Source organism: Mobula birostris, chromosome 2 (genome assembly GCF_030028105.1).
Source record: "Mobula birostris isolate sMobBir1 chromosome 2, sMobBir1.hap1, whole genome shotgun sequence".
Taxonomy (NCBI): Eukaryota; Metazoa; Chordata; class Chondrichthyes; order Myliobatiformes; family Myliobatidae; genus Mobula; species Mobula birostris.
The window spans coordinates 117,349,355-117,365,029 of NC_092371.1; the positions used below are offsets into that span (position 1 = coordinate 117,349,355).

The 15,675-nt window shown below is 39.0% G+C and overlaps 1 protein-coding gene across 1 annotated transcript in view; it reads left to right on the forward strand.

Moving 5' to 3' along the window:
* mrps5 (mitochondrial ribosomal protein S5) overlaps window positions 1–15,675 on the forward strand; it is a 142,505-nt gene that overhangs the window by 57,354 nt on the left and 69,476 nt on the right. Inside the window, exon 5 of the mRNA XM_072246845.1 lies at window positions 1,229–1,263. Coding sequence (XP_072102946.1) covers window positions 1,229–1,263 — 35 coding nt within the window. The remainder of the gene's footprint in view (window positions 1–1,228; window positions 1,264–15,675) is intronic.

The following is a 15,675-nucleotide window of genomic DNA, read 5'->3' on the forward strand; positions in this document are numbered from 1 at the left end:
GGCCCACACGCCCCAACTAACCCTGGCCACACTCCCACACAAGAGCTGACTTGGAGAAGGAGAAGTGTTGAACCAGGTGAATGAAGGCATGGACCGGATCAAAGTGACAGGGTTTGTGGGCCGGATCAAAGTGGCAGGGTTGCATGACACTGAATATTATGTGACGAGATCAAGAAGCACAAGAGGGATGATTTTCCTATTGCCCACATAATTCCAACCAATGGGAACAATTTCATATGATGCAAAAGCAGCGTTTCCCCTTCAGAGCCACAGGGTCCATGTACGGTTCAAAGATTGTAGTCACCAATTGAGAGAATTGACATTTATGCCCATATAAAACTGGGAAAAATGGTGGAAGTTCAGTGAATGGCAAAGAATATGAAAATCAGAGCAGGAATCATAACAAAAGGAAACTTGCAAGAAATATCAAAGTGAAGAGTAAAACTTAGATACGTTAAAAGAAAACAAGTAGTTAAAGGTAATGCAATTTAAAAAATTGGAACCAGAAAGGTAAGAATGGAAAATGAGGAAATGGTGCACTAATTATATGACTAATTTGTATTTGCTTTCACGGTGGAAAGGAGACAAAATTACCATGGATCAGTTAACTTGAAATAAGAGTTTGCACTTACAGTTTAGAAAATATATGAATTCATAGAACACAAGAAATTCTGCAGATGCTGGAAATCAATTTCTCCTTCCAGTTACATTAAGAAAAATTCTTCCCTCACCCCTCTTATTTCCTATTCTGGCCTCTTACCTACTTCACCTGCCCATTGCTTCCCCCTAGGTCCCCTCCTTCTTCCCTTTCTCTCATGGTCCACTCTCCTCACCTAACAGATCCCTTTTTCTCCACCCACCACCTAGCTGTCCTCCTTCCCCTCCACGCACCTTTTTTTATTCTGGCATCTTCCCCTTCCTTTCCAGTCCTGAAGAAGGGTCTCAATCCGAAATGTCTTTGATCATTTCCAGAGATGCTGCCTGACCTGTTGAGTTCCTCCACCATTTTGTGGGTGTTGCTTTGAATTCATTTGAGTTGGTTGTAATTATGTAATTGCATATGTTCTATCATTTACACTGCTAGATGACCATTTAGACAGTTAATGCTGAGAGACTGGGAATTCCTATGGCTTTCAGCAGTCCAGCAAATTTAGTTTGGCATTAAGTTCTGTCTTTTAATGTGCTATTAAAATTCATAGAAGTGAAAGATTCTACTTTTTATCTGCAGAAACATATGAAAATTTTGATTCCAAAGTGATAGAGGTAAGATATTTTGTTATTATTTTTAAATATTTTTGCTAGTATTATGTCAAAACAATATGTTATAGTGAGAGAATTGTATCCATTCCATTGGTAATCTTGTATTCAGTGAATAGCAGCGAAAATAAGTCATAAGTGGGGATACTAACCTGAGGCAAGTAATAACAATTCATTAATTACAGTGGGTACAGGCCCAGAGCCATCAAATGTAATATTAATCCTTTCATTCCCGCAGTCCTTCTCGTGAACCTTCTCTGAACACCCTCTAATGCTAGCATATCTCTTCTTAGATAAGGAGCCCAAAACTGCTCACAATACTCCATGTGGTCTAACCAACACCTTATAAAGCCTCAGTATCACATCCCTGCTCTTATATTCTAGTCCTTTCGAAGTGAATGCTAACATTACATTTGCCTTCCTTACCACCGACTCAATCTGCATTAACCATTAAGGAATCCTGCACAAGGACTCACAAATCCCTTTGCATTTCTGCTTTTGAATTATTTTGCCATTTAGAAAATAATCGACGCCTTTATTCCTTCTACCAAAGTATATGACCATACACTTCTCTATACTATATTTGATCTGCTACTTCTTTGTCCATTCTCCCAGTCAATCCTTCTGCAACTTCTCGGCTTCCTCAAGATATTTGCCCCTACACCTATCTTTGTATCATCTACAAACTTGGCCACAAAGCTATCAATTCTATCATCCAAATTGATGTTGAATAACATGCAAAGAAACTGACCAGTTACCAATCCCTACGGAACACCACTTGTCACCAGCAGCCAACCAGAATATTCCAATACTTTCCCTCCTGTCAGTCAGTTGAGTTTCTATCCGTGCCAGTATCCTTCCTGTAATACCATGGGCTTATGTCTTGTTAAGCAGCTTCAGGTGTTGCACCTTGTCCTTCTGAAAATCCAAGTAAACAGCATCCACGGACTCTCCTTTATCAATCCTGTCTGCTATTTCTTCAAAAAATCCAACAGATTCGTCAAGCAAGATTTCACTTCAAGAAAACTATGCTGAATTTGGCCTATTTTATCATGTGGTTCCAAGTACCCCAAAACCTCATCCATAATACTGGACTCCAACATCTTCCCAGCCACTGAAGTCAGACTGGCTGACCTATAATTTCCTTTCCTCAGCTTCCTTGCGTCTTAAAGATATAATTTCAATGTAATTATGGAGAAGGATAGGACTGGACCCAGGGTTGAGATTTTTGATTGGAGAAAGGCTAACTTTGAGGAGATGTGAAAGGATTTAGAAGGAGTGGATTGGGACAATTTGTTTTATGGGAAGGATGTAACAGAGAAATGGAGGTCATTTAAAGGTGGAATTTTGAGGGTACAGAATCTTAATGTTCCTGTTAGGTTGAAAGGAAAGGTTAAACGTTTGAGAAAGCCATGGTTTTCAAGGGATATTGGAAACTTGGTTCGGAAAAAGAGAGAGATCTGCAATAAATATAGGCAGCTTGGAGTAAATGAGGTGCTCGAGGAATATAAAGAATGTAAAAAGAATCTTAAGAAAGAAATTAGAAAAGCTAAAAGAAGATATGAGGTTGCGTTAGCAAGTAAGGTGAAAATAAATCCAAAGGATTTCTACAGTTATATTAATAGCAAAAGGATAGTGAGGGATAAAATTGGTCCCTCAGAGAATCAGAGTGGATGGCTATGTGTGGAGCCAAAAGAGATGGGGGAGATTTTGAACAATTTCTTTTCTTCGGTATTCACTAAGGAGAAGGATATTGAATTGTGTAAGGTAAGGGAAACAAGTAGGGTAGTTATGGAAGCTATGACGATTAAAGAAGAGGAAGTACTGGCGCTTTTAAGGAATATAAAAGTGGATAAGTCTCCGGGTCCTGGCAGGATATTCCCTAGGACCTTGAGAGAAGTAAGTGTGGAAATAGCAGGGGCTCTGACAGAATATTTCAAATGTCATTAGAAACGGGGATGGTGCCGGAGGATTGGCGTATTGCTTATATTGTTCCATTGTTTAAAAAGGGTTCTAAGAGTAAACCTAGCAATTATTGGCCTGTGAGTTTGACGTCAGTGCTGGGTAAATTAATGGAAAGTATTCTTAGAGATGGTATATATAACTATCTGGATAGACAGGGTCTGATTGGGAACAGTCAACATGGATTTGTGCGTGGAAGGTCATGTTTGACAAATCTTATTGAATTTTTTGAAGAGGTTACTAGGAAAGTTGACGAGGGTAAAGCAGTGGATGTTGTCTGTATGGACTTCAGTAAGACCTCTGACAAGGTTCCATACAGAAGGTTAGTTAGGAAGGTTCAATCATTAGGTATTAATATTGAAGTAGTAAAATGGATTCAGCAGTGGCTGGATGGGAGACGCCAGATAGTAGTGGTGGATAACTGTTTGTCAGGTTGGAGGCTGGTGTCTGGTGGTGTGCCTCAGGGATCTGTACTGGGTCCAGTGTTGTTTGTCATATATATTAATGATCTGGATGATGGGGTGGTAAATTGGATTAGTAAGCATACAGATGATACTAAGATAGGTGGAGTTGTGGATAATGAAGTAGGTTTTCAAAGCTTGCAGAGAGATTTAGGCCAGTTAGAAGAGTGGGCTGAAAGATGGTAGATGGAGTTTAATGCTGATAAATGTGAGGTGCTACATTTTGGTAGAACTAATCAAAATAGGACATACATGGTAAATGGTAGGGCATTGAAGAATGCAGTAGAACAGAGGGATCTAGGAATAATGGTGCATAGTTCCCTGAAGGTGGAATCTCATGTGGATAGGGTGGTGAAGAAAGCTTTTGGTATGCTGGCCTTTATAAATCAGAGCATTGAGTATAGGAGTTGGGATGTAATGTTGAAATTGTACAAGGCCAAATTTGGAGTATTGTGTACAGTTCCTGTCACCGAATTATAGGAAAGATATCAACAAAATTGAGAGAGTACAGAGAAGATTTACTAGTATGTTACCAGGATTTCATCTCCTAAGTTACAGAGAAAGGTTAACAAGTTGGGTCTTTACTCCTTGGAGCGTAGAAGGTTGAGGGGGGGACTTGATAGAGGTATTTAAAATTATGAGGGGGATAGATAGAGTTGACGTGGATAGGCTTTTTCCATTGAAAGTAGGGGAGATTCAAACAAGAGGACATGAGTTGAGAGTTAAAGGGCAAAAGTTTAGGGGTAACATGAGGGGGAACTTCTTTACTCAGAGAGTGGGAGCTGTGTGGAATGAGCTTCCAGCAGAAGTGGTTGAGGCAGGTTCGATGTTGTCATTTAAAGTTAAATTGGATAGGTATATGGACAAGAAAGGAATGGAGGGTTATGGGCTGAGTGCAGGTTGGTGGGACTAGGTGAGCGTAAGAGTTCGGCACGGACTATAAGAGCTGAGATGGCCTGTTTCCATGCTGTAATTGTTATATGTTTATATGGTTAAAGAGTGGAGTGACATTTGCAATTTTCTAGTCCTCCAGTACCATTCCAGAATCTAGTGGTTCTTGAAAGATCATTACTAATGCCTCCACAATCTCTTCAGCTATCCCTTTCAGAACCCTGGTCTGGGTGACTTAAGTACCATTAGACCTTTCAGTTTCCCAAGCAACTTGTCCTTAGTAATAGTGACTACACTCACTTCTGCTCCCTGACACTCAAATTCCTGGCATACTGCTAGTGTCTTCCATAGTGAAGATTGATGCAAAATAATTGTTAAGTTTGTCGGACATTTCTTTGTCCCCCACTACTCCCTTTCCAGTGTTATTTTCCAGCGGTTCAATATCCACTCTCACCTCTTTTACTTTTTATATATCTGCAAATCTTCTAATATCTTTTGATGTTTTTGGGTAGCTTACCTTCATCTTTCCTTTTTTTCCCCTCAGTGTGGTTCTTTAATTACCTTCTGTTGATTTTTACAAGCTTCCCAATCCTCTAACTTCCCATTAATTCTTGCTTTATTATATGCCCTCTTTTTTTGCTTTTATGCTTTCTTTAACTTGCCTTGTCACCCACAATTGCTTCAGCAAGCGCGGTCATATCTTATATGAGGCACATCTCTGTTCAGTGAGAAGAAATATAGTAAGTAATTATTTTAATGGCAAAGTGAAAAAGAAATCTATTATTCAGCCAAGAAATCTCAAACTAAATATTAACTTTTCTCCGTGATATTTTGGATGTAAGGTGTGTTGTAATGTTGAAATGGCAAACTTATTGAAATGGAAAGAGTTGCCCCAATGACCCAGGCTTCAGTCTACTCCTTTGACAAGTTTTTAGTGTGTGAAGAGTAATGCGACTTATAATTTATTGATGCAGACATTGTGTTCAAATTTAGCTAACCTTGAATTGAGGAGGCAGTTAAGAGTCAACCATATTGATGAATCATGTTTTATCCATGAGCTAAACCAACAAGGATGTCAAATTTCTTTTCCTGAAGGACATTGATATTTACTACATCCTCCTTATCTGTAGTTGGACTTTGGGGATACTCCAAGTTTAATCTTTTGACTTGAACATCAGCGCCAAAATACTGCATGTAACTCTTAGGCCAGATCTGAACTTACCCCAATTCAAAGGTAGTGAAAAAAAATTGTTGACGTCATTACATTAGAAATGTCATGCATTCCTTTGTAACTAACAGGACCTGGGCGGGTTGAAAATAGAATATTTTATTTGCGCCTCTGAAATGTTTGGCTTGTATTCCAAATAATCAGTCATAGATTCAAATAGCTTAAACAAGTGGATGCTGTAAATTCCTTAGTTGCAAATGGGCCACTTCTATTTTAATAAGAAACTTATCAGTTGCATAAGTGTCCTCTCTGCCAGACCATTTTTAGTGACATTGAATAGGACAAGGCACAAGAGATAAAATCTAGGCATGAAGTGATTTTAGCACTCATGCAGTGGGTTGTCCAATGTATGCTGATATGGAAAGTGTTTTTTATATACTCATCTGTACAGCAGTGTGATGTATTTCACTATCCAATTGTACATAATCCAGAGATGAAGTTCTGCTAATCTTCAAAGATGCCTTTTCTTTTTTTTAAGCTACCAGGGTTAATTTTATGCTGAGTATATGATAATAAAGTGCCAAAAACACAGCACGATCACAATTTGCTGAAGTCATCACTGCAATGATTTCATACTTAACTAAATACTTCATCTTCCCTTTTATGTGACAGAGAATGTATTTTTTAATTTAATTTAGCATTATTGAATATAATAGATTTATCACATGACTATATTATTGATATCATAACACAGTACTTTAAAATACAGTGGATTCTGGTTAATTTGGCTGTTGATAACTATTAGGAACTAATAAACAGGGCAGTTGCTTATTTGGGACAACTCTTAAAGAACAAAAGCTAATCAAGAAAATAACCAGGATTTCCTTTGTATATTTGGGATACTAAGGCACTTAAATGGGACAGGAGACTGTTATCAAGCAGTCACATACACTTCTGTGCCAGTTAGGCGTTGTACCGTGCTTAAAGCAAACAGTTTTTGAATAGAAGCAACACACATCAAAGTTGCTGGTGAACACAGCAGGCCAGGCAGCATCTCTAGGAAGTGATGCAGTCGACGTTTCAGGCCGAGACCCTTCGTCAGGACTAACTGAAGGAAGAGTGAGTAAGGGATTTGAAAGTTGGAGAGGTTCACCAGCAACTTTGATGTGTGTTGCTTGAATTTCCAGCATCTGCAGAATTCCTGTTGTTTGAGTTTTTGAATAGAGTCAGTTGTGTGTGTTTGTGTTATGTTACCCATTTGGGCCATGGATGCCAATTCAAAAAAACTTCAGACTATTGACCAGGTGCCATGAAAAGATTTGACACTAGCCAAAAAAAAATTACCCCAGGTGTCTGCGCTGATGTTGTTCATTTACAGTCAGTCAAAAGAACACCACAACATACACTGGATGAATTCCTCTGTTGATAACTATCAGGAACTAACATGCAGTTTTATAGTACTGTAGTAATATTGGTAGTATTCTACTTTGTTCTGTATTTAGTTTAAATACATACTTCGTTACTCAGTTAAACACTAGTTTGTCTTTTTTTTAATACTTTTTTAACTTTTCCCTGAAATTTCAGCTAATTGGGGCAACCGCTTTACTGGTCCTGATGCGTCCCAATAAACTGGAGTCCACTGTAATGCTGAATTTGCAATTTTCTTTATCATCCATTATGATGGGAATACTGAAAAATTCAAAGATACAACTTTCAAGAGATTTTTTAAATGTGAAACATTGGAAGTACCTTTTTAGTGCTGTGATTTATTAAGCACTTTTTCAAGATTTTAGACATCTTAGTGATATCTTTGGCCCAGATTTTGCATTAGTGATGATGGAAACTTGAACGACAAGGGAAATGGATTAATCAGAACGAATTTAATATTTTTATGAATAGTTCTGCTGAAAAATCTCCTGAAAATATCATTTGTTGTTAAGTATATCTATAGATGCATGCCAAGCCGAAACAACTGCCTAGTGAAATCTCTGGGCCCTTAAAGACTAATTTTCTGTATGTGTTGTACTTTCACAAGAATGTTTCATTCTAAGGGATTTTTAAAGTGTTTTTGGAAGATATTTATTTAGAATGCTTTGGCTTCTGTCTTATCTGTCTAACATGTTCTTGTCTTTATTTCTGCGAAACAATTAAATGCTACTTGAAAAATGTTCTCACTTTCTAAGATGTTGTAAGTGATTGATGGCTCGGTCTTCTTGATAGCATGATAGTTTGAGGATATTCCTGATAGCATCTTTCGTATGAAAAGACTCAAATTTTGAAGGAAACTCCCTTCAATGCCATTGGCTTTCTGAGTGTAAATTTTGAACCTTTGAGAATAAAATTGAAAGTTGTTTCTTGTTTTGCTTGAAGAAAGTAGATTTTTGAAGATTCGCAGATGCAGAAAGGTTACAGTGGTATATGGTATATAACTCTCTATAAACCAAAGACAATGTTCTCAGTGTCATCAAATGTAGTACAGCTTTTTAAAAATCTGGATCCAAGGTGATCAATAGGAAAGGGGCACTTGTAGCCATCAACTTCACCATTGCCCTATCTGTTAAATATGTACCATTTTCTCAGTGCAAGATCAGTTAACGTTCTCCTTACATGTACCAAACAGTTGGCAGATTTGTGTCTGCTCAGCATCTTCATGTACCTTACCCATAAATAACAAACTTGGGTCCTGGTCTCAGGGTGCTAATACATTTCTCACAGGTATTGTCACTACAAAAGAAGCCACAGACTGACTTGATTAAGCTGTCCCAGTTTAAATATTTTTTCATAATTTATTATGATTTTTGTAGGAATAAATGCAAGATTTGAAATCCAGTCAGAAAGAGGCCAAATGTATGCAGTTAAACAAAATTCCTAAATCTCAGGCTCAGTAAAAAATGAGCATGCAGGCTTTGACTTCCCAGCAAAATTACATTTATTAAAAAACGTTTATTTTTAGAAGAGTGAATGAAAAAGAGTAATTTATAACTACTTTTGTTTTAATTATACATTACAGATTTTAAGTAAACTTTTAAGATTGGACCACTTAATAGTGAATATTTTTTTGTATGTAAAACCAGCAAATTTTGTTTTGTGGAATAACAGCCCTCGCAAAGTCCCAGTTAGAAAGATTTTGGTGAAGACATTTTTTTTTTATGTTGGACTTGAATTCTTGACCACTTATTTTTATACCCAACTAGAAAACCTGGTGACCCGTTGGGGCACCCTTTGAGAGAAAGGCAGTGCAGTCTAATGTGATGTGCTTTGGAAATTAAAGAAGAAAAGCTTAGTTTATTAACGAAGAAAGACGCGTAGCACGACAAATATAGCTCCTCCTCGTTTAACGAAGGACACTTTTGATGACAACATTTCTGGTTGATATGCCACCCTTCAGGAATACGCTTTAACATTTTCATTTCTTTTTCCCCGGCTTAAAGCCACATACAGCTGACCATGCGGGAATACTGGTTTCTCCAGATAAATCAACACATTCTCCATGGTTTGGCCTTGCGCCTTATGTATAGTCATAGCAAAGCATAACTGTATCGGGAACTGGCCCCGCTGAAGAGGGACATCTTCCCCTTCTGATAAATTGAGAGTAATCCTTGGGATCATGACAATGTCATTTTTGAACGCACTAATGTTTGTCTTTGCTACGATGAGATTGTCGTGCAGTTCTTCCACCATCATTCGCATTCCATTGCAAAGCCTTGGTGGATCCAAGTATCCAAGTGCCTCATTGAAATGATGGGAGATCCCCTCTTCAATTTGAGTTTATGTGGTGGTAATCCAGAGAGTTTTACCGAACCAAGGAATTCTGTTGGAAAATGAGTGGCGTTAGCTCCTTCACTTTCGGCGTTGAAGGAACATGATTCCAGGGAAGCATCTAATGCATGTGAAGTTTATTTTTCGCATCATTTCATTGAGAGGAACCAAGATAGAACATAGAATAGTACAGCACAGTACAGGCCCTTCGGCCCACAATGTTGTGCCGACCCTAACCCTGCCTCCCATATAAGCCCCCACCTTAAATTCCTCCATATACCTGTCTAGTAGTCTCTTAAACTTCACGAGTGTATCTGCCTCACCACTGACTCAGGCAGTGCATTCCACGCACCAACCACTCTCTGAGTAAAAAACCTTCCTCTAATATCCCCCTTGAACTTCCCACCTCTTACCTTAAAGCCATGTCCTCTTGTATTGAGCAGTGGTGCCCTGGGGAAAAGGTGCTGGCTATCCACTCTATCTATTCCTCTTGTCATCTTGTACACCTCTATCATGTCTCCTGTCATCCTCCTCCTCTCCAAAGAGTAAAGCCCTAGCTCCCTTAATCTCTGATCATAATGCATACTCTCTAAACCAGGCAGCGTCCTGGTAAATCTCCTCTGTACCCTTTCCAATGCTTCTACATCCTTCCTATAGTGAGGCGACCAGAACTGGACACAGTCCTCCAAGTGTGGCCTAACCAGAGTTTTATAGAGCTGCATCATTACATCGTGACTCTTAAACTCTATCCCTCGACTTATGAAAGCTAACACCCCATAAACTTTCTTAACTACCCTATCTACCTGTGAGGCAACTTTCAGGGATCTGTGGACATGTACCCCCAGATCCCTCTGCTCCTCCACACTACCAAGCATCCTGCCATTTACTTTGTACTCTGCCTTGGAGTTTGTCCTTCCAAAGTGTACCACCTCACACTTCAACGGGTTGAACTCTATCTGCCACTTCTCAGCCCACTTCTGCATCCTATCAATGTCTCTCTGCAATCTTTGACAATCCTCTGCACTATCTACAACACCACCAACCTTTGTGTCGTCTGCAAACTTGCCAACCCACCCTTCTACCCCAACATCCAGGTCATAATAGAATTGCTCGAGAACAGTTCTGCAGGATTGTGAAATGTCAGGTAGATGAAATCAATACATTCTTCCATAGTTTTTGCTGGCAGAATCATATCTTCAGGTAATTCGATTTAATCGTTTTCATTTTCTCAATCTTGTCTTCTCCAAGATCCAATAAGAACTCAGAATATTGTCCTTCTCCCTCAATCAATCGCACGTTTCTCTTCAATTGAAACTTGATGAAGCTTCTCCATAAGTAGGATTTTTTTATGCATGAATTCGCCACGTCAGCAGCATTTCCTTGTTTCACAACTGCTAGAAGCTAATGGAAATCGCCACAGCAAATGGTTAAAATACCCCTGAAGGCCCCATTCTTGCCGCATACATCACCAAGAGTCTGGTCCACGGCTTCGAAGCTCTCCCTCTTAATCATTGGGCACTCATCCTAGACAATAAGCCTTGCCTTTCAGAGTAAATTTGCAGTATTGGTTTTTTTATCAATGTTACAAAGGGCATCTTCGTTGACTTTGAGGGGTATCTTGAATCTTGAATGTGCTGTCCTACCACCAGGCATCAATGTTGCTGCAATAACGGATGATGCTACAGCAATAGCAACACCTCCATCTCCCTTAACTTTAGCAAAGATCGAGTTGATGATAAATGTCTTGTCCTCCTGGTGCATCAATGAAAATCATTGAAGAAAAATTCCTTTCCAAGCAGTCGCACACATATTCATATACTTCTCTTTGCTCATTATTTAATAGGGACTCCTTCTGTGAAACAAATTCCTGCTGATCGTCTGTGTTGTATGCAGCTCACGCAAAAATTCCAGATTGCCAGCACTTTGAGTAATTGTACTGTTTCTTGGTGTCGGCAAGTTATATTCTTCAAGTGTTTTGCCCAAGTTCTCAAATTTCTCTTGGAAATATAGAAGAGCTTGTCCGTGATGCCTCTCATCGATCATGATATTAGGATCATTGATAGTTCTCCTCTCTAATGGTAAGAAATCTTCAGACATTACATTTTTTAACCGGTTCCATAATTGCTGTGGATTGTTGATTTGAGTGTTTGTTAGCAAGACGACAAACAAATCTCTCATTGCTCTAGGCATTCTTGTTCTCCCTGCCTCTTTCATAGTTTGCTGCCAATGATAGTCAGCTTGCAACAACCCTCTCTCTCTGCAGACGTCTTTGAATGATGGAAGGATATCTCCATCATGTGTTTTCAATGATTCAAAAGATACTGGCTCCTTTATGTGATGAAGAAGAAGTCTCAAATAGTAGAGGTCACCACTTCGTGGAGAAATGGTATGCACTTGACCCACATTTGCTTCAGAAATCCTGGAGTAGATGTCCTCTCTTTTCCCCATTCTCCTTCTTTCCCATCTCTTATTAGTCCAAGTGTAGAATCTCGGAATAGGGTGTTTCGTAGTACTTCATTACAATAAGATTTAATTATCTCTTATTGATGGGTCGCAGTTTGATCTGTCCCAATCCTGCACATGCTGGTGGTGATTAGCAGAATGTGACTGCTGGAAATAGAGCTGCCCTGCTCTTTTGCTGTGGTTGGTGTCGCTGCTGTGAGCATCGTGAGGCACTGCTGAGGCTGGCCGTGCGCATGCGTCGTGGTGTCACGTCGCGGTTTCCATGGAAGCTGGAATCGGGTGTGGAAAGCGGAGCCTGTTGACGAGTGAGCAATTTTAAACGAATATAACCCTGACCTTTGCATGCATTCTGTAAGTTAGCGCATTTTAAGTTGATTTAGTTAAAAAAAAGTGCCGCTGTAATGCACCATTTGGGCTAATTGGAGGTCAGAAACAGAGCATGAGAATTTTAGTAGTATATAGATTCTAAACGTGTTAGCCAGGGAAAACATCATTCTCACACCTTACTGTTGTAAGAACTTTGTGCATTTTACTGTGATTGCTTTTTATCCTCAGTCAGATATATCGGCATAGGTAAAAGTACTTGTATGCACAGATGGAATGAAATACTCACAGCAGTATCACAGGCACGTAGCATTATACAAGCAGCATTTACAAGAAAAACAAACATAACCTATACACAATTGTTGCAAGAAATAACACAATTTATATAAAATAAATTCCATTTAATGCAAAGTGATCAACGTGGTCTTTGTGATTAGGGTTATGCTGAATGGTTCAGAGCCAAATGGTGAATGGAAGTAGCAATTCTTGAACTAGTAGTGTGGGACTACAGATACTCATACCTCATCCCCATGGTTAGTTGTGAGAAGGTGGCATGGCCTGGAAGGTGGAGATCTCTTCCCCCTTCCTTTCCTGTCCTGAAGAAGAGTCTCGGCCCGAAACATCAACTGGTCATCTATTTCCAAAGATGCTGCCTGACCTGCTGAGTTCCTCCAGAATTTTCTGTGTGTTGCTTTACTGATAGGTGTTGCCTTCTTGAGGCAATGCAACTTCTTTATTTTCTTCTAAATGTATAGCTTCCATCATCTTAATTTCTTCTCATGGCACCAATTTGCCAGTTTAGGAGTCAATCTGCTGAATCTTCATTGGATTATATCTAAGTCTTAAATGTACTCTTCTTTGGGTAGAGAGACCAGATTGTATATATTATTCCAGCTGTGGTCTCACCAGGTTCCATTCAAATTGTGGTAAGACATCTTTCCTCTTGACCTCAAGTATTAGCGGTCTTCCTAATGATTCGCTGTATCTGCTTGCTTATTTTTAGTGATTCGTTCAATAGTACCTTTTAAAAAATCTCAACATTGGAGAAAAAAAAACTTTTCTGATTGTTTCATACCAAAGAGGATGATCTCACACTTTTTCTAATTATATTCCATTTGCCATGTTCTCATCAATTTGTATAGCCTATCGATATCCCCTTAAAGCCTTTCTGCATGCTCTTCAGAAGTACATGCCAGGCAGAATGTGATATATAAATCTGCTCTTATTCAATGGACTTCAATATTGTTTTGCAGGAATGTTAGCATTGGCTGAAAATGAAGAACACTGAACATTTGTTATCCTTCATTGTAGTTCTTCAAAAAATTTATTTCTTAATTTTCATATTGCATGAAGGTTGTGTTCAATTTATTGCATTTGTTGAGGTTGAACTGAAAACTGCAGCCTCTCAAGTACTCGTATTTTCAAATCTTAGTCAATGTTGTAACAAAGCGTCCAAAATCACTATATTTGAGATATTGTTCACTTGCACAATCATAAGATTGGTGAGTCTTGTGGATAGTTTAAAAGAAGAAAGAATATTTACTCTATTTCCCATAATAGAATATTGAGCTTTCATGATCTTTACTTAATTAATCAACTGAGTTTGCGGATAAAAAAAGACTGGCATTCCCTCAGGATTGTAACACTGTAGTTTATGCATTGAAACTTAATTGGTTGCCTCCCACAGGTGAGAGTTGTATATCTACATCAATTAAATGTTGGTAGTTTAATGATTTAGAGAAAGTGTATTTCTTGAAGCTGTTAGTAGCTCAATGAAGGAGCCGCTTTAGAGATGTAAATGCCTGATTCAATCTCTATGTGTTACATACAGTCTACTTGAGTGAGCACTAAAGCAGAGGTTGGTCTTTCTCTTCCTTACACCCACAATTAAATTAAAAGCTTGCATTGCAGGAGGTGTCTGCTGGTGGATAGTTGAAGTGTTTAAGACATCGCACAACCAAAAGAATTGTCCTACTCTAACAAATATAGTTGACAAGTACTCAATCTATATTATCTGCAGTGCACTGTATCATTTCCCAGTTATCCCTTCAATGATTTTCCAGTCCACTTTGTCCATTTCCATTTCCTTGGTTTTTACTCAATATAATAACTTGTGAGCGGTTGAAAAATAAGTTTAGCTATTTTAACAGGAACTATATGTATCATTTTAAAGTGTCTGTTTTATCTATATAGAATGCTAGCTAAAACATCTCAAGAAGCAAAAAGGTTTTCAGTCAAACAAAAATGCCATAACTTCCAGGTAGTTAAATATCCTTGACCTCTTTCTCTCTCCCTTCCATCTCAGCAATCTAACAATGTAGCTATAATGTGTGATGGTCAGTCCCCAAGACCCGATTCAATAACATGAATTAACTTGAGATGCACCAACTCCGGTTATCCATGAGAAAATTTATTCAATGTCACATTACCAGACAGATGTTTAGAATCTGACCTGAAATCATTGCTGTTTTATTTTAGCACACCTGATGGTGTTTGCACTCTTAGTTTTTGTTCCTTATGGAGCAGAGCTTGACTTTTAGCTCAAAGGTTCAAATACATCGTTATATAAGTTTCTGCATGTTTAAAAACTGTTTGTTACTTCACGAAAAGCATGAAAAATTTGATTTTTCCAGTTAATATCAACCGTTATCTACCTTTCCAGTTTACAGAGGAATATACATTTGCATCTTTGCCAGATTTTGGTTATTTAATTAATAGATATGATTTTCTCTTGGAATTTCTGATTGCTTCTGGAATAACTGAATTTATTGTATCCAGTTCTCCTGGTGTGGCCTCCTGTATATCGGTGAGACCCGATGTAGATGGGGAGACAGCTTCATCGAGCACCTACGCTCTGTCCGCCAGAAAAATCAGGATTTCCCAGTTGTCACCCATTTTAATTCCACTTCCCACCTCCATTCTGACATGTCAGTCCATAGCCTCCTCTTCTGTTGCAATGAGGCCAAACTTAGGTTGGAGGAGCAACACCTTATGTTCCATCTGGTTAACCTCCAACCTGATGGCATGAACATCGATTTCCCGAACTTCTGGTAATGCCAACCCACCTCCTCCACTATTCCCCATTCCCAATTCCCTCTCTCAACTTATCTCTTCACCTGCCCATCACCTCCCTCTGGTGCTCCTCCCCCTTTTCTTTCTTCATGACCTTCTCTCCTCTCCTATCAGATTCCCCCTGCTCTAGCCCTGTATCTCTTTCACGAATCAACTTCCCAGCTCTTTACTTCACGCCTCTCTGCCCCACCCCCAGTTTCACTTATCATCCTGGGTTTCTTCTGCCCCTCCCTGCCCCACCTTCATACTCTGACTCCTCATCTTTACTTCTCTAGTCCTGATGAAGGGTCTTGGCCCAAAATGTCAACTGTACTCTTT